We start from the raw sequence: 24,116 nt of genomic DNA on the forward strand, positions 1-24,116 counted from the left end.
CATTCTTCAATTTTCAATCAACCAAGTATATTGCGAGAACGATATTCGATATACTCTGCTATATTAAACGCCCACTATGTGTACTATTTGCTCTCGGCTATATATTCTCATCTCGCTTCTCTTCCTTCTCATTCGCTTCCACTATTAGCCTTTCTCTCATTTTGTTTTATTTTCTCCAGAAAGTACTGAGTATATTTTCTTTCTTTCTTTATTTATTTTTTGGTTTATAATTTCTAATTTTATGGTATTCAGAACTACCCTTAAAATTTTTGAGAGGGATGAAGTTATTATTCAAACTCATTTTTTCGAATAATATTTATACTGGCTCTAATAACTACCATACAACTAAACGCTTGTGAGTAGGTTAAAATAGCCAAATTTTAGGCCAGAATAAAAAACGTTTTCATGTTCCCAAAGGAAATTTTAATGGTTTTATATAGTATATTGGGGACTGCTGATTTCAAAACTGGTGTTGGTTTTGCTGAATGGACTCTATTTTTTGAGATAGTGCATATTATCAATATTTTAATGTAGTCGGCAGCCACTAATTTTTGCGTGTAAATTTTTCTTTCAACTTTTTTTATTTACTTTCCTATTTCATTCAACACATCATTACCAGACATCAGTGATCTTTATGTATTGATATTAAGTTTATTAATTAATTACATTTCGCACACTTTCAATGTTATTTGTATTCTGCTTGTGGCATGAGCGGATCAAGAGTTCCTTGTCGGGAGGGGTGATTTTTTATAAAATAATAATAATAAATAAAATGAGTTATACACTGTGAATAGGGTGACCCATAGATCCTTCGTTTTGTCCCGTATTTTTCGGAATAGTCCCGATTTTTTTGAAAAAATGTACTGGTTTTTCCTATGTTTTAGTCGAAGTTTTCTTGAATTTTTTATTCAATCAAAAACGTTTATACAGGTAAGTTTTAACGGATTGATTGAATGTAATATTATATCATATAAAAGCTCCGAAAATTTCATAAATTATCGCAGAACGCGATAATTCATGAAAAAAATCCCCCTCGCCCCATAGATCCGCACTTGGCTTATGGTATTACCATTGAAGCTCAACTTTTACTTCACCCCAAAAACTAGAGCCATTCGGAATCAGTGCCCTAAAATCACTGAAATTTTTTTTAGAACAAAATCAGTATTGAGTAGTGTGATCATATAGAAAATTCCGAAACCATAAATTATTTTGAATAGGTCAGTTCATAACATAATAAGTTTGATTAAAAATTTCCGATTGAATCTTTGTTATTATTTTACTGTTTCCACCAGTCAAGCCACCATTTTTACATCCTTCATTGAAGCCTTTTACGCGTAACAGTTTCGATGAAAGTTCCAAAAAAAAAAAATATTGCCGTTTTATTGACCAACATGTAATCTAATTCAAATGACAACGTAAAGTAACAATCGCACAGTAAACACGTACGCACTGTATGCACCTTCCCTCAAAAAATTTGACTTGATAGTGAAGGTAAACAAATTGCCACATTTTGGCAAAAAAGTGTTGATTTGACTATAAAATTTTTTCAAACAGATCTCGTTTGGCTAACACTTTACAAATCTGGTAATAAATTTGCAAACATAGGGGAGGAAGCTAATACGTAAGTTATATGTAATAACAAGGTTATAATATAACACTACATGGAGAGAAAAAACACCAATTGTGAAGGAAGAAAAGGCAGAACTTGGCTTCTAATGGTATTGAACACTTCAGTTCATTTTCAAGAAGAGACAACCCGCTGCTGGCGGAGAAATGTACTTTCGTTCGGAGTTTGGCACATAACTGACCGTTAGAAAAATGACCCGTCACAAAATTTGAAAACCTTATAACTCACTTAATATTCGCCCGATCGAAAAACGGAAAACACTTCTCTATATTAGTTTTCACAAGGAATCATGTGTGTAATTATTGGGTGGTCGATGGTTACTACCCTGTATATAGCATATAAAATTGTTTGATGTCTACTGATAATTTTCGTTCGGAAAAATCCCATTGGCATACTACAGTTGAATTCCGTTTTATCGAATACCGTTATAGCAAAAATCTCGTTTTAACGAACACTTTTCTAATCCCCCAAATAAGTTTACACAGGAACAATGCTAGGTAACCTGGAATTCCTTTATAACGAAATTTCGTTTTAACGGAGTGATTCCTCCGGTCTTTTGGCATTCGTTATAACGACATTCGACTGTATTACTAGTTAACCGCACACATGTAACCTCGTAAATATTCCTCTGGGAGAATTCTAACGAATTGGTACCTGTTACAATGCGCTCTGGCTCTGCATGTGTTTTGTAAAAAACGCGAAGTTGTTTTTGAGGAAGGATTGTTGTATGTGTGTTCAAGAAGTACTGCCATCTAGCTTTCTAGTTTGGAATAAATAATTATGATCCTACTGGTGTGTGTGTGTGTGAATATAGTTTTGAGTTTGGGTTTCAAGGTGAAGCAACACTCATGTCGAGCCTGGTTTAATATTCATTCGCAAATATATGCTTCCAAAGTTTGCCCCAACCCCCTTCTCGCTGTAATGAAACGTCAGCGGTATAGGCTACTTCACCAAACATCAACTCTGGCCATATCGCTATTTACTGCCATTAGTGAGATAGGCTCCTTCAACTTCGTGCTGGAAAGTTCTAGTCGTTCTCTCGACCAGCTTCCCAACCTCCAACATTTGACGATTATTGCCAGTGGTGGAGCGGCCACACCACTCTTCCGAATTTTCAGACGCGAATGTAAGCCGACCTCCCCGTTAAAAGCCTCGCTACAGAGAGCAACAGGCCTTCACCGATACAATTATTTAATCATTACACTTCACTACTAGTTCAAAAAATTGATGGCAGATGGTAGCACTCTAACAATCATTACACAGAAACAAACCACGTGAGATTCGGTTCACAAAACAAGGGGAAGCACATTCCAACATGTACCAATTCGTTAGAAGTTCCGCAGAGGAATATGGACGAGGTGCATGTGTGGTTTAGTAGTGACCACACTACTCGCCTATGACCGACCTTGGAACGTATTGCGCCAGGCTGGATGAATGTGGCCACGGCTTAAAGTAGCGCCATACTCATGTCCAGCCTGGCTCAATCATTAGCAGATATTTGCTTCCAATTTTCGTCTCCCCCTCCCACTGCTGCAATGAAGCACCAAGTAGGACTAGTGGTGTAGGCTGTCTACACACTTGTAAAACATGGCCCAATGTTCTTCGGCAAATATTTGCTTCAAAAACACTCTAGAAGTTACGACCGTTCGCGTTTTTCGTACGGAAATGTTCGTGAATAAGGGAGCCTTTTGATGCACTACACAGTCTCGCGGATTGATAACGATAACTTACAGCGAAGAATGAGTCCGGTTCAACTAGACTCATTTTCGGGACTAGAGGGGGGGCAGGGGCAACTGCCCTGGATGACAAAATTTAAGGGTTGGCAGTTTTAGGTGCGCACAAAGAACACTGTTATAAAATTATCGAATTTTAAACTTGTGGGGGGTGGCAAAATCATGTTTTCCCAGAGCGACAAAAATCCTAGTGAGGCCCTGGGTTCAAAATATGAAAAAAAGAAAAAAAAAATAGACGAATATGAACATGAAAAACCAAAGTCCTGATAACAACAAACGAATTCTTTGTGGTGATACTGGACCGTTCCGAACCTAGCGAAAGCGATAACGACACCCGAATGACAACATAAACTGTGACTTTCATAAGCGTTGTCTACTGTACATATAAAGCTTGAAATTGTGTGAAATAAATACGGGGTGTGTATCATACATGCATACCGATTAGCAGATTTTCAAGACTGAACCATCGTCATTTGGGGAAAAATTATCAGATTAACTTTCTGTGTGGCTCATGTCGAAATGCATTCAGGTAAATGATACTGACATATCCAGAATCGACGTGGGCTTTTAGGAATCGATGATTGGTACATACTACCCATACTTAGCCAAGGAAAAAGTAGCATGTGTGCGTTAAGCCCCATCTTGTAACGGACTTTCATCAATAATTCATAAAGATAGAGCGTAGCTTTAAAGGGAAAAGAAGAAACACTCGTGGGACAGGAAGTATTCCATCAAAGAAAACAGGACAGGACCTGGCCGAGTTTATCTTTCTCCTCCTGTGAAGAAGAAGATGACTCAAAGCAAAATGTATTTTTAGTCGACGTGCCTTACATCTTTCAATCGATGACTGCATGTTTAAGATGTATTTAGCCCCCTTTTAAGAAGTTACTGAATTGAAATAAAGAACCACTTAACATAGAGCGGAATTCAATATATTTCTACACTGTAAGTCAGGCATCTTCAACCCGTTGTGCTAACGGTGCTCCCTGAAGTACCCAGAGTGCTCAATGCTCGTGCCCGATTTCGTGCTCGCAAGCAATTGATTTACTTTCCGATTGAACAAGCTTAGAGGAATTGCATTCAAGGTTTGAAATCATCGTCATTTCACGAATTCGTATGTTAAACTTTCCATAAGGGTGCTCTTCTTTTGATGATGGGTACAAGCAGTGCTCGCGACTTGAAAAAGGTTGAAGAGTTCTGTGTAAGTCAACCGATATTAAATCAAAACAACAAGCATTAGCTTTGGAAAAATCACGTACAGAGGAGCGCCACGACGAGACCTCCACGAATTTATTGAGAATTTGGATTATCTAAAACACGATGGAAAATGCGTGTGACGTTAGTTTCACTGCAGAGAAACCAATGGGGCGGGATGTACCATTAATATGGAGATCCGGAAATTACGCGTCCGACATTTCGCTCCCGGAAATTTCGCCCCAGTCATTTCGTCATTGACATAGCGCCTTCCCTAACCGTATGAGTGACCAAGAAAGTGATTGTCTAAGTGAGTGACCGAATGAGTGACCATGTAAGTGGGAGAATGGAATGAACGTATGAGTGACCAAGTCGGTGTGTGTTTGACTGTATGAGTGAGCGACCGTATGTGTAAGTATGAGTGACCGTATGATTGAGTGAATGACTATATAAATGATCAAGTGAGTGACCGTATGACCAAGTGAGTGACCAAGTGCCTGACCATATAAGTGACCGTATGAGTAACAAAGTGCCAAGTGCCTGACCATATAAGTGACCGTATGACCAAGTGAGTGACCAAGAGTCTGACCATATAAGTGACCGTATGAGTAACAAAGTGCCAAGTGCCTGACCATATAAGGGAACGTATGAGTGATCAAGTTATCGTTCGTATGAATGATCAAGTGAGTAACCGTATGAGTGACCGCACTCACTTGGTCTCTCCTACTGTCAAATACTGCCACTCACTTATGCGGTCACTCACCCACTCACTTGGTCAGTCTTACGGTCATGCATTCACTCATACGGTCATGCATTCACTCATACGGTCATTCACCAACCTACTTGGTCACTTATATGGTGTCTATGCTACTTTCTTGGTCACTCACCCACTCACACGGTCGGGGCAGGCGAAATGTCAACCCCAAAATATCTGGGGCGAAATTTCCGGGGATGAAAGTATGGGCCGGGAACAAAACATTTCTGGGGCCAAATGTCGGAGCCGAAATTTCAGTAAACCATCAATTTGAACGTAGCCATTCCGTCTTGGAAACTGATACAGGGCGAGTAGCCTGGCTCTTATTCGAGCGCTCTGTCACGAAGCTCGGCTGGAAGAGATCTCGGCAACGGGATAAATCCGGTGACAGAGTTTTGACGCTCATTGGCACCAACTTGAACACATTCACATCAATAGAGTCTGTCATTCAATTTGTTAACAAGGAGAGAAATACCTGTAAACACTTGTAATTCTTTCTCTCTACACCGCGTTTGATTTCTAATTTTTTGTGATACGTCATCATACCCAAATTTTAAGATATTTTTCATATGAATAAAAAATTCTACGCACACTGGCCTATCTTTTATGGTGGGCATTGAAATATATCTGAAACAGAGCAATCGGGTATTGTGGGGGAAGTCACGGGGAAGGTTTGTCAATGTTTGTCCATGTTCTACTAGGTACCATATGAATTTGTATATATTTTATGTTTTCTCATCTATTTTGATCGTTTTGTCTTCCTCATATTGAATTCTCAATGTTTGCTTCCGTTGCGCATGTATATTTTTGTATTATACATTTGTTGATGATTTTTTCTTTAACGTGTAAATTATTATTATTATTTGCTTTTCTATTGATTTTCATAACTTTTCCCACCTCTGTAATTGGGCTCAGCCTGTTGAGGTGTGTAAATAAATAAATAAACATCAATGGTGACTGACCTAATACAGTGGTTTTCAACCTCATATGGCTCCATTGCTATACTGGGATGTTCTAAGGAGGAGCCACGGGTGAAAATCAGATGAAATGAGCCACGTCAAAAGTGTTGAGGTGGGCGGGGCGAAAGAGAGCTGTCAATAAATAGAACTTTCAAATGATATGGTGGGCAAATAGATGACTACTTTCAGAATACAGCACAACAATCCATAGAATCAGGGCAAACTTAAACCATGGGCATATGAAGGCATGACCCAGGGCCTCATATTCATTATTCATGAACGTATTGCGTATTTTTCACAGAAGAGAACAGAATTTAACTTATTTCGTCATTTACTGGCCTAATGAGGCTGTCTGGCAACTTATAAATAGCCTTTCTTAGGCGTTGTGAAGAAGAAAAACAAGTTTGTACAGCATGAGCGTGCGTTTGTGTAAACAAAAATCAAGTTCAACGTCATGTTCAAAGTGTATACGTTCCAAGAAGTGAAAAATATGGGGGGGGGGGGGAATTGTCAATAAGGGAAAACCCATTATATAAACCCGTTTGTTTTGTCGAGGTAAAGGTTAATAAGTGTGCGAAAAATTCAGGGAGGGAAATGAGAGGAGGGAAGAATTAAGTTTTTGCACAAACTGTGAGAAAATGAGAATTGAATTAGAAGAGCTAGTCCTTTGGAAAACTATTTGAAGCTTCAATATTTCAAAAACCGCTGGTAGACACAGTAAGGTCACAATTATTTTCATGGAATGAAATAACTATTAACATGTCGCAATTATCTATTTCCAAAAATAAATATGCGTGCGTATCCACATAGGAGCACGAGATACTTATGTACGTAAACATTGACTAAAAGAGCCAATGAAAAAGAACATGAATGCAAATGGAGGAAGAATTTTTTAGTTAAATATTCTATATACTGATTGAAAATAACTCTTAACACAAGATGTTTGATAAATTTATCAAGTTTAGAAGTTTATAAAACTAAAAAAACATTATATAGTCGAATATGGTTTGAGAAAAGTTGTTATCACGATGAAACATTTTTTGATACTGAAAAAAAGTTAGTTAAAATTTTTATCGATATATATATATATATATAGAGAGAGCGTTTCACAAAACCACATTAAAGAATTCTATGTGGAATTCCATTTCTTCAATCCCTTGTGCGTCCGAAACGCTCGTAAAGCTTCAGCTGGTGGTTCGTGGCTGAAGTAAAACAACCATTAATAGTTGTTTATCCACTAATGCCAACATCACAATGTAAACCTTGTGTAAGCGTCAGTAATAGGAAAATTCAGAAACGAACTGCTAATAATCGTACATGCTGTATATTTCACAGGGTTCTGATTTACATATTTCCAGTGATTTGCACTCGTGCATTGCCTTCTATCGACAGCAATATCAACTATTTTTTTTTCTTCACGGGGGCAGGGGGGGGGGGCCCTCTCTTCATGTGCGAACAACATTTTCTCAAACCGCATTCAAATATACCGATTCCTCCAATTTTTTGAATATTTATACGAATTCGATGGTTTTCAACAGCTGGCTGGTACGAAGATGAATTGAACAAGAAAATTCACCTGCCCTAGAGGGAAATCGAACCGACGTCCTCTCATTTGTCGGGTGAGCGTCCTAACTTATCCACTAGGGAGAAGGAGCGGGGGCCACGGTTGGTCTGGAGGGTGAGCGTCCTAGACCACTACATTATAAAGGCAAGGAATATCGCAATCTTTCTTTAGAGCTCGTGTGCGCTGAACGGGACCGTGCATGGACGGTCGGACCTAACTCAGACCAAAGCTCATAATCTCTAACGTTGCCACGAGATGGCGTGGATGATGTCACTCTCCGCTATTCATACGAAGGTTTCTCAACCGCTGGCTGATACGAAGATGAATTTAGGAAAGACAGAAATTTCAATTGCCCTCCTTACGAATTTGTAGAACACCCTATACTTTCTGAGATATTGAATGTTTTAATCTTAACGTGAGCTGAATTTTTCGTTTTTTTTAAGTGGGAAATCGATTTCCAATTTGAACTACTTATCCACTTCATGGATACCGCGTTAATCACATTCGAGGAAAATATAAGCCCCTTGAAAAAAAGTAGTTCCAAAAATTGCCAGAAAAATTACGTATATTATTCCGTAGCCGCGAACTTTTGAGAGTACTATACTGTTTAAACATCAATATCATCCAAAGGGGAAGTGATTTTCATAAATATCGTAAGTGTTTCCTCGTTTATGAAGTTTTCAACAACAGGAGTCGGAACATTACAATGTATCATAAACATGTTCACCGTGTTACGAGAAACTTTATAGCCGTTTCCGTCCACACATTCCAAATTACGCGCCTTAGAAAATGTTCCGTCGGAGGAGGTCATTCTAAGATTCCGCACAATTTGGTTCCGAAAATGCTCTTTGAGGCGGAACAACAGTCGTTATAGGAGTGTTCCGCGTCCACACTCCACCTCGAGTAAATTCGATTTACACTTCCGGGAAGCGAGTTCTCTTTCCTAACAACGTGTCTCCACTTCACGAAGCCATCAAAGTAAATCTCAAGTTTTCACTGCCCCCACCCCTTAAATTTTGAATGCGGTAATATCTGACAGGAGAGAGAGAGAGAGGAAACGTTAGAAATTTTCGGTGTAATATACTCGATTACCCTTCACTGTTCAGGGAAGTTATACTGGCAAGTCAATCACATCAATCATTCCAAATCTCATGCATAGTCATAATCTTCAACACGAGCTACGGCACAGGTGCACAATCTTTTCAGTCCGCGGGCCAGACATGAGGTAATTTTGCCGCTCGCAGGCTGGAAATTTGGATATAGGAGGAGTGACCATATGACCTGTAATTTCACGGGACATTCCAGTCATTTCAATTATATTTTTATTAGCCCATTGACTAGCAGTAGCCATCTATTTCCCGTCATAAGCGATTTTTCGGAAATTTTCGGCAATATTTGGCAATTTTATTACCTTTTGACTATTTTTTTAGCTATCATTGGCAACTTTACATACCTTTGAAAATTTTTTTCTGTAATTGGCAACTTTACTTGCCTTGAAAAAAGTTTTTGGCTATCATTGCATATTTATTTGCTTTTGAAAATTTTTTGCATGCTTTTGGCCATTTTACATGTCTTTGAAAATTTTTTAGCTGAAATTGGTTGCTTCATTTGTTTTTGAAAATTAATTTTTTGGCAGAAATTGGTAATTTTTATTAGCTTTGACGATTTGTTGGCTGAAATTTTTGTACCTTTACTTGTATTCAAACAATTTTAAATCTTTAATTGCATTTAACAATTTTTTTTTTTTTTTGATGATTGTCTACTTTATTTGTACTTGACAATTTTTTGTGATAATTGACGATATCCCGAATGGATCCCAATTTTTCATATTTTTATGAAAGAAATAGGGTCAGTCACAAGGTGTTTATCGTGTGTATTGATACTTTTCTACCTGAACGCCTTGCTGGCCAGATGGAACCTCTTGGTGGGCTTCATTTGGCACACAGGACGGAGTTTTACATCCCTGAGAGCTGCAGTATTTTCTACTACTTCACCAAACACGAACTCTGGCCATACCGCAATTTACTGCCATTAATGAGATGGGTTGAAAAGGAATAAGCTATCTATCGGTGGTCACGTCAATTTTTCGTTATAGAAACTACCTTATCTATATCCTCCCTCGGGTTTGAACCTGGGACCATGAGGTCAACCTTCACGGTGGTAGACGAGCATCTTACCACCACGCCACTCAGGCGCCTGTACTTTCTACTGGGAATATTTAACTATAGTTTAACTACGTCTATTACTAAGAAGTTACTGAACTCAGTTGTGCCTGAAACTCCAATGTAACACGCGTGTGTTTCAATAATGCCCTACTCAAACACACGTTACAAAACATGCTAGGAAAACAACTTGCATAGAGTAACATGTATATAGAGTAAACATTCAAACGTCATTTCCCACGTTTTTTTTTTTTTTTTTTGTAAGGACATTGCATATTCATGATTCTGACATGACGAAACCGATAATATTCATTATTATACAAGTCGAATTCGAAAAAATTACATTGTATGATATATATGATGAATAAAGGCATTCTTTAGTTTTGACATATTTTTAAATAAAAATTGATTTTTTATTTGGAAATTTTTATTTTGGGGAATCTCCCGTTTGCGCACCACTGGTCTAGTATACTCGTAAGCGAGGTGAGAAGACGTGGGTTCGATTCCTTGCAAAGGCAGTTGATATTTCTCTTTTTCCTAAACTCATCTTCGCACCAGCTGATGCCTTGAAAATCTTCACTTACTTCAATTCGACATGTGCATTCACGGTTCTATCGAGTTTCATACCGTTTTTGCGTGAGATATCGAACGGAGTAATAGAAAAAAGAATGTACCAGAGAGTACATTAAATCTGTTTCTGGAAATCCCCTTTTAGTCCATATTTATTTTTTATTTTATTCCCTCCCGACACGTAACATTGATATTATTACGGAATGGAATGTGTCAGTGATAAATAATTCGTGGAAATAAAAAAAAAGAGAGGGATTATACACACCTTTTTCGAATGAAGGCATCTTTAAACGTAATTTATAACGTGTCTGGCCACGTTATCCATTATCGGAACGTGGATTCAGGTTGGATTTTGTACGATGATGTGTACTGATGGCATCCATTATTCATATGAACAGGAAGCTTTCGGCTCAGATGTAGATACCGACAACGGGCTTTTTGTTATACGAAATATTCGTGGGTGGATTTATGACTCGAGTTTTCTGTTGTATAGTGTCAATAGCTTAGTAATAGACGTAGTAAAAAAATGGTTGATTTTTTTTTTTTATTTTAAACCCACACTATTCACTTGGCAGTTATATCTAGAATCTAATTCTATTATAATGACCTCGGCTATCAAAACACATCAGCTATAACGTTAAGCCTCTATGCACTACATTATGAAAAAAATGAAATTATTATCATGCAAATTTTTGGTGGGTCATTGTTAGTTATAATTAAGGCCTAAGTCCATTCATCTCACCCGGAAACACTTAAAAACAAAACAAAAAAATTAGCGGTGGAGTGCAATTATTAAAACCGCAGAAAATTATTAAAAACGACAACAGTTGACAACTCATCGCTTCTCGCACTTCTTTTGGCGATATTTACAAAAACTATCTCTCCTTTTTCTATACAGTGATAACTCAGCTAAACAACGGCTCGGCTTACGAGTTTTTAGGCTATTGGCGATTTCTTCGATAGATAGATAGAACCGCTCACAGCCCCGGACTGATGCAAAGCACCTTACTTCCGTTCCCTCAAAAGAGGCAGAGTTGCGTCGGAAAAGTTAAAAAACATTTATAGTGGTGGCTCCCCTTGCCCCGTGCCGGCAAGTTTCGAATTACTCGCGTCGTTCTCCCCAGGAAGACAGCCATCAACCAATGCAACATACAAGCCATTTGACAAAAATGGGTGACTGAATCCAATGACTAGGGAGGAAAATTGCCCGTGCACCCAGTGGCACATAAGGGCCGGAGACCGCAGCCTGGGATTCCGAAAGAAATGTGGAAAAGAAGAGGAAGAAGCTGGCAAGTTGAAGTGGGAGAGCTTTGAGAATGATCAAAATACACAATACACAATGTATACAAATTACATATATACAGTGCCTCGACTGTGACGGGAAACGAAGAAACAAAGCCTCCGTCCACAGTGCTGAGCAGTTTTGCCTGTCCTATTGCAGAATATGCAATATACACACACACACACACAGAATTCACACAGAGCCTGCACTGCAACGGGAATAATCAAACAGAGCCTCCGTTGACAGTGCTGGGCATTCACATTTGAATTACATGCATATATTATTTACTTTACAAAAATTTCCCTTTTTTTATACCATTGGGAATGCACAAAAACATTACTGTATGAAGGTAGTATTGGGTACAAATATCACCATGAACTCATACAAATATATATTCAAGGTTACACATTACTATCATACTATAAAAGTGCGGCGGGAACAATCAAGCACAGCCCCTGTTCACAGTGCTGGGTGGCAGCGATCACATTTGAATTACCCACACATATTTACATAATATACGCTAATTACATAATATATTTATATAATATACGCTAATTACATAATATATTTATATAATATACGCTAATTACATAATATATTTATATAATATACGCTAATTACATAATATATTTATATAATATACGCTAATTACATAATATATTTATATAATATACGCTAATTACATAATATATTTATATAATATACGCTAATTACAAAATATAAATTCCCATTTTTATAATAATTGTTGATACACATAAACACTACTATGTACGTCACATATTCACAACAAATGCCATAATGAGCTCCTACTAATATTCAAGGTTACTAAACCACCATCATACTCGATTTCTTCGAGATTTTTCTGCCTCGGCTAACGAACATTGCTGTTGGTATAGATGCACGTGATAACATGAAACGTCGTGAGCTGAATTTTCGCACTAATCATCATAAGGATTTATATCATTTAAGTCCTATTAACTCACGTCTACCTCTAGGAATTTTTGACAGATGTACCTACGCTTCTTTTTCGAAATTCTTTGAATCACTTCATGTAAAATGAAAGGTTCAACTAATGCGAGATGCATTAAAAACAAAAAAGAGCTTATGTTTTCAGAGCACGCGTTCTTTCAGTACAAGACTCTGATCATCAAACTGTACAGTCTGCATATCGTAGAACCTTATCTTTTCCATCTGCATTTATCATTGAAAAGAGTTGACCAAATCACAAATGGATGGGTACATGTACGAACTCGACTGGGCGGTGTCAACACGAGCTTTGGTGGACTAAAGCTGGTGTTTGTTGTGTATGTGCCTACATTAGGGTAAGATTAAAAAGGTCTTTGGCATCTGCTTGTAGATTTATCCAATTTTAAAGTTGTTCATTTCAACCTTCAGTCAGCTTTTGTCTTTTTTATACCAAGTGTTGTTTGAACTCGTAACTTAAAGACTATAGGGTTGTGGGATTCATTCTTTGCTTCTATTGGCGTTCAAAATATTAACATTTATATTTTTAATGACGCTTAATGATTCCGGCGGATTTTTTTCAAATTTTTGTACCCATTTAAATTAGTAGTAATTTTTTCAAAACTTTCTAAAGGCGTCACCTTGGGATTCATATCCTTATTAGTAATCTCTACTATCTCAGCAATAATCCCGTAATCACACTTGAATTTCGGAAAAATATGTATTTTTTTCACGTGATTCCGAAATTGTACAACTCGAGGTACTCGTAAATAGGCTTACTACTGTGTAAAAAAAGGAATTTCGTGCAACAAACTCAATACGCCAGCAAAGTGGGAATTTTTTCCACGAATTTCAAGGGGAATCGTTATTCCCATGTAGCATCCATATAACCATATCGGAATTTATATATTTTTGTTTTCTGAAAAAGCCAAAAAAAATAGGAGGAGTTGTATCTGCCATCTGTTATCCATCACCAGCTCTAAACATAACGTGCTTGAACTCTTTCTTTGAGATTCAGGCACGTTTCCACGAGACACGTTCTCTTTTCTTTTAATATATACATTTTCTTTATCTTCTCTTAGAGGACGACAAAGGAGAAAAGATGAGGAAAGCCATTACCTCGGTATCTTCTGTTTTTGTGAAGAAAAGCCATCTTATTTCTTCGGAAAGGGAGAAAATACAATATTGTCACCCTGCAGTAAAACACCTTCCGTTGTTATTCTTACGACGACTGGCATGTATAGTGTACTACCAATTTTTTTTTCTTGTGTTTTCCTAAAGGTTTATGGAAAGTTTTCTTTGTTTTCTGGCACCTCCCATTGCGACACCAATTCTGATTTTATCCATCTTCCGGTTCTACCTTAAACGACGCCTTCGAGGTTTTTGCATTGACTTCAAGTAAAATATATATTTCTACGCATATAAAACAAAAGGACACGCGTGCGGAAATGAGAGAGAAAGGATCTAGAGATAGGAAATGGGTAAAATCGAGCGACGAAAAGTGTTGGGGATTTGCGGATAAGCACTCTTTCTGTGTATGCCTGAGTATGTGACGTACTCGAATATATATATTCGAAACATCAAAGCCTTCTTGGGATTGCGTATTTTCTACACTTTACACTTTTTTTATATGAGAAAAGAAAACACCATGTCAAATGTTTCCTCTTATATTTTGGCGCACACAATCCGTTCTTTTTCTTTCCAACTTGCTGGGAACGATGGAATCGTAAATAGATAAAGGAAATTTCGTGTCAGAATTGTTTATGTGTGTATATACAGAACTCTGTTAATGTAACGGCACCGCCGCAATGTGAAATACGCAGCTGTTCGCATGTTGCGATGCCGTGCTTGGTGACAATCTGGTGAAACTAAGAGACAGACTTATGTCGTATATGTATGGTAGAAGAGAAACAACAACAACAAGTTTTATTGTTTTTGATGTCTTTGAGAAATATTTCGAAAGACTTTAAGAACTTTTAGCATCAAAGTGAAAAATCATATTATTTTTATTGTATTTTTTTTCCTTTGGAAGAATGCGTTTATTTCGTCATGAAAATGTTGTTTCAGTCAAGATATTTCGGACAATCAAGACAATTTTTTTTAATAAGTATTATAATTATCGAAAAGAACGTCAATCTAATCAAATGTAATCTCGAATTATTTTACCTATTTTTAAATTTCTCATCATGTTTTAAAAACAGCAAATGATGACCATGTACAGGTTTATCATAAAATAACTTCTCCGGTACACGAGCGACTAGCGGGCACAAAAACCACCGCATATAAATGAAATTCGAGGAAAAAAAGTGTTTCAAAGTATGTGCTCGAAAATTAAGAGAAAAATAAAACCCTAGCTGTCGTAGTTACGATCGCAGCAAAAATTTTTTTTGAAAATCCAAATAGCACTACTCACAATAACGTGTTGCTAAGTGGTCGGTGCAGTGAAAAATCAGGAATGGCGTTTTGCAACGGTCCCTTGTATACCCCATAAACGCCGGCGCAGGCCGCAGACACAAGAAAAATGATCTCACCAACTGGATGGTGCCCTACAACTTCGGAGAGAGACTTCCTACGGCATAAATGTGATCTGTATTGGTTATTTCAAGATTTTTTTCTTCTTCTGCCTCTAGCACGGGCGTTTATGATGCTACAGGTACCGTCCCAACGCGATTCATGGTTTTTTATTGCGCCGACCACTTAGCAATGTATAAAATAGAGTGGTGTCATTTGAATTTTTCAAGATTTTGTTGCTGCGACCGTTACCGCGAGAGATAGGGCTTTATTCTTCTCTTCATTTTCGAGCGCATACCTTGAAACACTTTTTTTCTCGAATTTCAGTTGCATTCGTTGATTTTTGCGGCCGCTAGGAGCTCGTATATCGGTGAAGTTATTTTATGACGACCCTATGTATGTTTATCAATGGTATTGCATAAGTATGAAATATTAGATTATAAGGCATAATATTTTTGTTTTACAAAATTTGTTATTTTAGCTTATCAAGTTACCAAATACAATTTTTTTAAAAATTGAGCATAAGATATTCAAGAAGTTAAAAAAAATTAAATATAGATCTAGTACTCATTTCATCACATAAAAATTTATATTCAAATATAATTATTTAAAAAAAAAACTCTGTTTGTCTTACTTGATGTAATTTCATCATTTAAAATGCAGTTTTAAATGAACTTATACTCATGCATGCAGTAAAGTATAAAGAATACAATTGAATTTCCATACAATGAAGTTATTTCCATATGGTAGTGATGTACAGGATGTCCCATAAATTCGTAAATAGTTTAAAAGTTCATAAAAATTGAAGGAAGTATTATATTTGAGTGTGGTTTGCGAAAAAAAATAATTCTCACGAGGAGGGAATTTTTTTTAATGCGAAAAAAAAAGTTAAAATGCCGACGGATAGAGAGCGCTGCACAAAAGTGTGGCAGGAGTGATTGGACCTGAACCTTCACACAATCTTTTCTGTGGCCGAAATATTCATAAAGCTTCAGCCAGTGATTCGTGGCCTGAAGAAAAACTTCAGTAGTGCATATTATTTATTACATTTATTCACGAACGTCAACATCACAACAAAAACCTTATGTCAGCTTGCAACAGGAAAATTCAGAAATGAGCTATCAGTCATAAACCCTGGATTTTATGGGACTCTGATTTGCATATGTGCACCTATTTTCAGCGTGCACCTATTTCCACTATGCAGCGTCCTCTATCGACGAAAATTCGATTTTTTTTTTTTCATCCAAAACCAATTCCCTTTCGTGCGAACAATTTTTTCGCAAACCCATTCAAATATAATAATGCCTTAAATTTTTTATGTAAAAAATAATGTATGTAAATAATTATGTATAAAATGCTTTAAAAATACGAAGATTTGAACAATTCACGAAATTATTTGACACCCTGTACATAATCATTGAATAATAATCCGTTGAATGTGAAAGTTCATAATACAGAAACATTTTAATTTGGAATAAATAAACGAAAATGTGAACGTTCCAGAAAATATTTCCTTATGAATTCATCGTATATAGATTCTCTACTACATTTATCAAAACTCTAATTGCATTGGTAATATTGAAGTATTAAAACAAAAACTTCTCCCTCATTTCTTATAAAAGATAAGAATTTAATTCAGTTCTTAATAATTCCACTGTATTTAATTCTAGGGGGAAATTCAATATTTGCTGGAATGATTCGGATCTACAATATAAATAAAAACAACAAATATACAATAGAAATATTTATATAAAAAATTGAAAAAATATGTACGATTTATATTTTTCCCTTCTTGTAAATATAGATTAAATGGTTCCTCGAGGAAATATTTATTTTTAACTTATCAAAATGGACGACAGAATAAATTTTAGGAAAAAGAAAATTTTGTAAGTTTTTTTTTGGCCAAAAAAACCGCCCGGAAGCATGTGAAGTTTTAGAAACATGAATTGTATATATATTTATTTAATACATGTACATGGGGGAAAAGAATAAAAGAAAATTTCCATTCTGTGTGGTCTGCTCTGAAGAGTTTTTTTCTAGATGAATCACCAGAAGCAATTTTTAAAGAGAAGAGAATGTGTCTTTCTACTCCTTTTTTATTTTCCTCTGTATAATTTGTTTTTCGAATGCATCACGTCAGCCATTTTTTTTCATTTATCTCTTATGAAAACGATTGAAAAAATTTCCTTCCCTGTTATTACCCGAATCCTTGTGTTTTATTCATAAATAAAAACCTTAAATGAAAGAAACGTAACGTTAATATATTTCTCTTGTTTTTCTTATAATGAATTTTTGTCTGGTTTTTTTTTTTATATTATTGTATCAAGTTATCAGTTATCTATTTGCGTGTCAAGAGGGTTTTTTGTTACTTTCCCCCTTTTTTTTTTTAAAGTTAACGTGCGTGTCAAAATGGAGTTTGCTCTTAAAGGATGCTGATGTTGCATTGGTCCGTTTCAAGGTTTATGAATGTACAGGGTGATGCCTTAAGTCCCTTGGCCGCAAATTACCGGTGAACCGTTGATCCTGGAGGCATACTTGTAATTAGCAAAAGTATCCGAATAACATGTAGAATTCAGAAACGTTTCCTATTGCAAGGGGTTGTATAGTTATCAAAATAGAAAATGTTAAAATTTTATTTGATCACCCTGTCCTAAAAATACCAATAAGAAAGTTGTTGCCCTGACTCGTCTGAGACCAACAGAAAAAAAAATCCATATTTCTAATTGTAATATTCGCTGAGATATGTTTTTTTGAACCAAAAAAAAATCACTGAAAAGAAGGGAAAGGGTAGCATAATGAGCTTGTCCGTTAGTTTAAGTGGTTGCTTCCATCATTTGTAATAACAATATATGAAGCAACAAATGAAGAGACATCTCTCTCTCTACATCAGTGAATCCCAACTTGGGCATTAACGCCCCCGGGAGGCGATGGGAATGTTCCGGGGGGGGGGGGGGTAGAAGCTACGGGTATAACATAGAATCCTATGGGTTAGATTGCGTTGGGGGGGGGGCGATGGGACAAAAAAGGGTGGAGGCTATGCTCTATATACATAATATCAATTGGCGTCCTTGATGCAATCTGACATCTTTAATGTCATTTACGACCCATTAGCTGGTTGTTGTCATCCCGCTTATATCCCGCAAGGGACAGAGCGGGGGCCACGTTTGGTGTTATGGTTTTTGTCATCGTCCATCGCACGGTACCATTTGGGATATACACGCCCCCATACAAGAAATTTAACATTGCTTCTATATCGTATAGATACACTCGCCCGGACTGCGAGAGGGCTGTAGTTCTAGTTCCAGTGGAGGCAAATAGTGACGCAGATGCTCGTCTTCCACTATGAAGGTTGCCGTCAAAATCCATGGGTTCGAATCCAGTCAAAAGAACATCAAAAAAGTTCTTTACCGATCGAACCTGGGGCGACCACCGATAGATGGCGCCTTCATTTCCCACCCAATTCCACTAGTTGGAAAATTATCGCCATATGGCGATATATGACTGACGAGTTGGTGTGCGGTGAAGTAGTTAAATGTGTGAATTTTTATTTGAAAAAATCGTCATCTCTACATAAGATCCGGTTTTTCTTGTATATTTTGTAATAATAAGTGAAGAGGACATCTCTCATCTCTCTCTACATACATTGAAAGTGTGTGTAGATCATTCATTGATTTAGTCCGAGCCGATAGCGATTGTTGGAGTGTACTGAGTAATGCAGGTGTTGAATAAACAAAACTGCTTTCATTCTGTGTTGAATATACACAATACCCTACCATACCAATTGAGTTTTAATACAAGCATTGATACTTTAGGGAAATCGAGCGAATCAAATATATCACTATTATTGTATATTACAAAGTGTGATCGCTTTTAGATATGAGTTGTTAATGATACTTTCAAGAACGAACTAAATTGGTAACTCGAGAAACCACTGCTCATTGGTCAATGTTTTTTATATGGAATTTTTTGTTTTTCCAAACAGAGCTGTTACCAGGATTTTTTTATGGGGGGGGGGGGGGTACATGATTCCGCCATGCTCCTTCCCTCAGCACAATTCGATCATTTCATACCAATATCTTTGTTCTTTACAAAAATTTCCCGCCTGGGGCTGTTGCCCTTCTCCCCCAATCCAGTGCCGGTCGTGCTTGCAATAGTGAAATTTCGACCCCCGAAGCAGTTGAGAATATGGTTGTTAGCAAAATAGTAGCCATTGCTCGTCATAAACGAAGTCTACAGTAAATTGATGAGGGATACGCACGACGGACGCGGAATCCAAATTAGCCATTTGCTATGATTAATGAAAAAGTTATGCGAATTTTTCATACATGAAAACTATCTTTTCATAAAGCTTCACAGATACTCACATATTATGCATTGAGGAAAAATCGAATCGCTGAGCCTCATGTTAGCCATGGTGACTGGCTGCCCACTTTGATCGTTCAACACAGAGTGACTCTAAACAGTTTTTTTATGAAATACTATTCATTAATAGAATTTAAGAACGTTGAAGGAATCACTGAAATGATTGAAAATATTTCTAAGAATAATGGCACATTTTGAATGCAAATAGGTATGTTTGTCACAAAAATCCCAAAAAAAAAATTATTCAAAATTTTCTCACGGGAAAACGTACAGAAAACTTCACGCTATATTGTATGATGTCGTACGTTTTCTTCCATTTATTTCTGTTTCATCGTCGCTGAAACTCAGGAAATAGCTCATAACTGATCATCATCCACTTGAGTCAAGCACAAATAGAGCCAAGAATTATTAGAGGGAATCGTCCCAATCGTATATGAAGAATAGAAATGATGTCTCGTACAGGAATCGATATCAACGTTTTCTGCCTCATTCCTTTGTCTATCTCTCTCTATGTGTGTGTATATATATATATATAGACGTATGTAGCATATGGTATTCCGAGAATGAGCCGAGTGCCACTCCAACCAAATGGTATGTACGTACTGCCAAACGGCACTGAATAAATCCCAGCTGTCATCATAACATGTTAGACAGGATAATAAAAAAAAAGCAGATATATAATGTCCACGTCCAACAAATGAGAAAATACGGATTCTACTCGGAAGCAGAAAGCGAAACAAATGTATCGCTTTTCTCTGGTGTTTACTATCATCGAAATTTTCTGGCCATCGATTACTTTGTCATAAATATCTAAGAGAGAAAAATGGAGCAAATTCAAAGCTATCCTGGGCATAAGATGTGAAAAAAAATTCATATCTAAATCACGGTTATTAATTTTTACTCATTTATTCATTGGTGCATATCCTATTTAGATACTATAGAAATCCTACTATTTGTTAAATTCTCAAAAATCCTCAAGTTCTAACACAAAAAACGACTCAAATCCATTGTTCATATATATATGTATGTATGTGTGTATGTTTTTCATTGCTTGAGGAAGCTAATGGTCCAGTGAAAGAAGTGTTTTGTAAATGTTTTCTCTTGCATTTGTATGTTCTCGGAAGCATGTGTCTGGCAAAAAGACATGCATTTGGAAACTCAATAAAATTTAACTCCTCAAGAAGTTGCTGAATTTGCTAGTATGTTACGGTCATGTTCATAACCGGTGGAGACAAAACCTTCATAATAATGTGATAAATATTATTTAAGAAAAAAATCAAAAGCGATCGTCGTCAAAATTGCGTGTAATAAGTACCAATCACCCCACAACGTGGCATGAAATGCGTAAAATCGTTATTAGAGGACCTATTCATTAATTTAACATGTACATTGCGAGAAATGTATAGCATGAGCATTCAACGGACGGGGAACTTCCTTTTGGGTTGGATTTACGTATGGTCTAATTGATCCGATGAGTCTATACAGCTATGTATGTAGATTAAATTTTATGTAGATTTATTTTCAAAATTTTTTTTTTCAAAACTTCTCTAAATTGGCTAATGATTTATTTTAATCTTAACTAAATATATTTAAAATAATTTTTGTCCACCAAAGTTGCATTATCATTCCATAAATCCTGTATATATCAGCATGTTTAAATATATTTACTCGTTCAAAAATTATTTTGAATAAGCACCCAAGGGAATGATTATTGCATAGACCGACAGCTCTAAAGTCTCGTGTTGTTATGACTTACTTGTAGAATATGTTTATTTATAGACAATGCATATAATAAAAACAAAGGTATTCATAATCTGATACCCTGAAAAATATGGTTAACAAATAAATCCTCAAAAGCAGATTATCCGTCATTATCGAGTGTATTAAGTACCAATCGTTCTCAACGTGCCATGTCTCAATAAAGGGCCCATTCGTTAATTTCATATCGTACATTGTGAAAAAAGATCAAAGAATAAACATTTAACGGTCGGAGTAACTTCCTATAGCTTAGATTTAGGTATGGTCTTATTTTTCCTGATGAGTCAATGCAACTATATCCCTAACTCTTTCCGAAATCTCTGTAATTTTATGTTGATTTACTTTAAAATTAATTACATTTCTTTATAATAATTTTTGTCCATCCCCAATGGGAGTTTTATTCTATAAACTTATATATCAGCATATTTGAATATATCTACCATCTTCGAAAATTCTTTTTAATTAGCACCCAACGGGATGATTAGTGAATGAACCTGAAAATATCGGGTTCCCCAACATATAGAAAGCCTCACAGGTCACCTATGAGGTGAATGTGTTGCAAGTTGCAATAAAAATCATTCATTGTTCATGCCTATTTAGATTTAGGATATTAATATATTAATTCATTATCGTTAAATAAATGAAGGAAACGAGCATTCGAGAATTTTTGAAGTTAATTAATTGGTGAAGTATTATCATTCCATTAATCTTGTATGTATCAGCATGTTTGAATATATTTGCTTATGTTCGGGAATTCTTTTTGAATTAGCACCCAAAGAGAAGATTAGTGCATATACGTGCAGCTCAAGTTCCATAAATGACATATTTATGGAATATGTTCAAGAAAAATATGGTTTAAAAATTAATCTTCAAAAACAGATCGTCGTGTATTAAGATACTGATGATTCCACAACGTGGCAGGAATTGTGTCAAATTCACAGTAAAGAACACCCATTCATCAATTTCTTACAGAACATTGTGAACATAGATTATGGCATGAACATTTTTCGAAGTAATGCAGGGGCTCTATGATGTCCCTGACTCTTTACAAAAACAAACTCTATAAATTTTATGTAGATTTATTTTCAATTTTGATAAAATTTCTGTTAAATAATTTTTGTCTACCCTAGTTAGATCACCGTTTCCATGTAAGTTATATATATCAGCATAATCTTTCAGGGTTATCAGACTATCAAAAGAGATGATTAGTGCATAGAGACCAATAGCTCAAGTTTCGAGTTTCAATGACTTATACAGAGTACATTACAAGTCACCCATGAGTTGAATGTGTTGCAATAAAATTGATATTTGGATTTATAGTAATATATTAATTTATTCCGTTCAATGGGATTTATTTTGTAATGTTCATTTATTTGTCAATAAATGAATAAATATATGTCCGGGATTTTTAAGGTCAATTACGGAAACCAACATAAAATACAGGTGGACGTTCAATATGTTTTTATCTGCTGAAAATATTATACGTATATATTGCTGTGAATGATCAAACTCACCTCTGTGGATGGTGAAGAGTATGAGAAACGTGCTGTAGAACCAAGGGAGGAGAGTCAGTAAGTTCATCTTCTCAACTCTTCACCTGATGCACGTATAGAAGAAAAACACAATTGTAGCAACGGTACCAAAAAAAGGAACAAAATGAGAACACTTGTTCATTTAGATTTCATGGTTCGAAATTCTAGTCGAGTTTTTTTTCGAGCCAAAATGCTCGAATCTATCCGAGGTATCGTTCCTGTAATCACACGTTTATAGGCCAGATATGTTTACATTTTTCATTAGAAAAGTTATTTGGCCTCACTACAAAATTCTAAACAGAGACAGAGTGACACACAGAGAGTGTTACAAGAAGTAGAGTAAGAGTCGAACACACTACAACCGATGCAAGTGAAAGGGTGAATTCGAGTGAGCGACTGCTCTCTCGCAATCGCAACAACTACTGACTGCCCTTTTCCCGAAAGTTGTTTCGGGATTTTCGGCCCCCTACCTGACGGGCAAGTCACGGGAGCTGGAGTGGGGAGAAAAAAAAAGGAATCTGGCGATTCGGGCGCCGCCACCCGATCTCGTTACGACGAAGAGTTACCTCTTTCCCGCAGAGGTGCTCGTAAAGACCACAGACTAAGAAGTTAGCAGCTCACACAAACACATAACTGTAAGCGAACTCTAACTTAGCTTCCTATTAAAGAAATAACAAGGTATTTGAATCAAAAACAAAATGTCTCGAAGATCTTTCGCACTTAATGAGTACCGTAATTTAATTACACCGTATTTTAGTTCACGCTTCTTCAGGTAAATTAATGTTCGGCTTATTTTGTACTTCTGCGCGCTCGTTTCAAGCATTTTTTTCAGTCAAGATGCATTTTTTTACCTCAAAACAAATGCAGATTCCGCGAGGGGAGAAAGTCACAAACTTATGACTATTAAACTTATGACAAACTTTTGCCACACAATTGTGTCGTTGTAACTGAGGTGTGGGTTTTTAAGATATTCGTGAGAAATATTCAGGATAGAAGAGAAGTCCTGGATGGACCCATTTTAAAAAGTAATGACGAATCAATCAGTGGACCTAAAAAGGTACGTCCACTAAAATATTAATAATCATCTAGAATTCCTTTTTGGTAAAATTATAAAAAAAAAAAAAGCTCAAATTTCACGCACAGGT

General features: G+C 36.4%; 1 protein-coding gene across 1 annotated transcript in view; it reads right to left on the bottom strand.

Annotated features, from left to right (window-relative positions):
• Positions 1-23,428, bottom strand: part of LOC149079080 (uncharacterized) — an 85,221-nt gene extending 61,793 nt beyond the window's left edge. The window contains exon 1 of the mRNA XM_089241365.1: positions 22,954-23,428. Within this exon, the coding sequence (XP_089097491.1) occupies positions 22,954-23,020 (67 nt within the window). The 5' untranslated portion in view covers positions 23,021-23,428. The remainder of the gene's footprint in view (positions 1-22,953) is intronic.
• Positions 23,429-24,116: the final 688 nt, after the last annotated feature.

This window comes from Pholcus phalangioides, unplaced genomic scaffold (assembly GCF_987345545.1).
Source record: "Pholcus phalangioides strain wild (caught in Gottingen) unplaced genomic scaffold, Ppha-v1.0 ptg000013l_1, whole genome shotgun sequence".
NCBI classification, from domain to species: Eukaryota; Metazoa; Arthropoda; class Arachnida; order Araneae; family Pholcidae; genus Pholcus; species Pholcus phalangioides.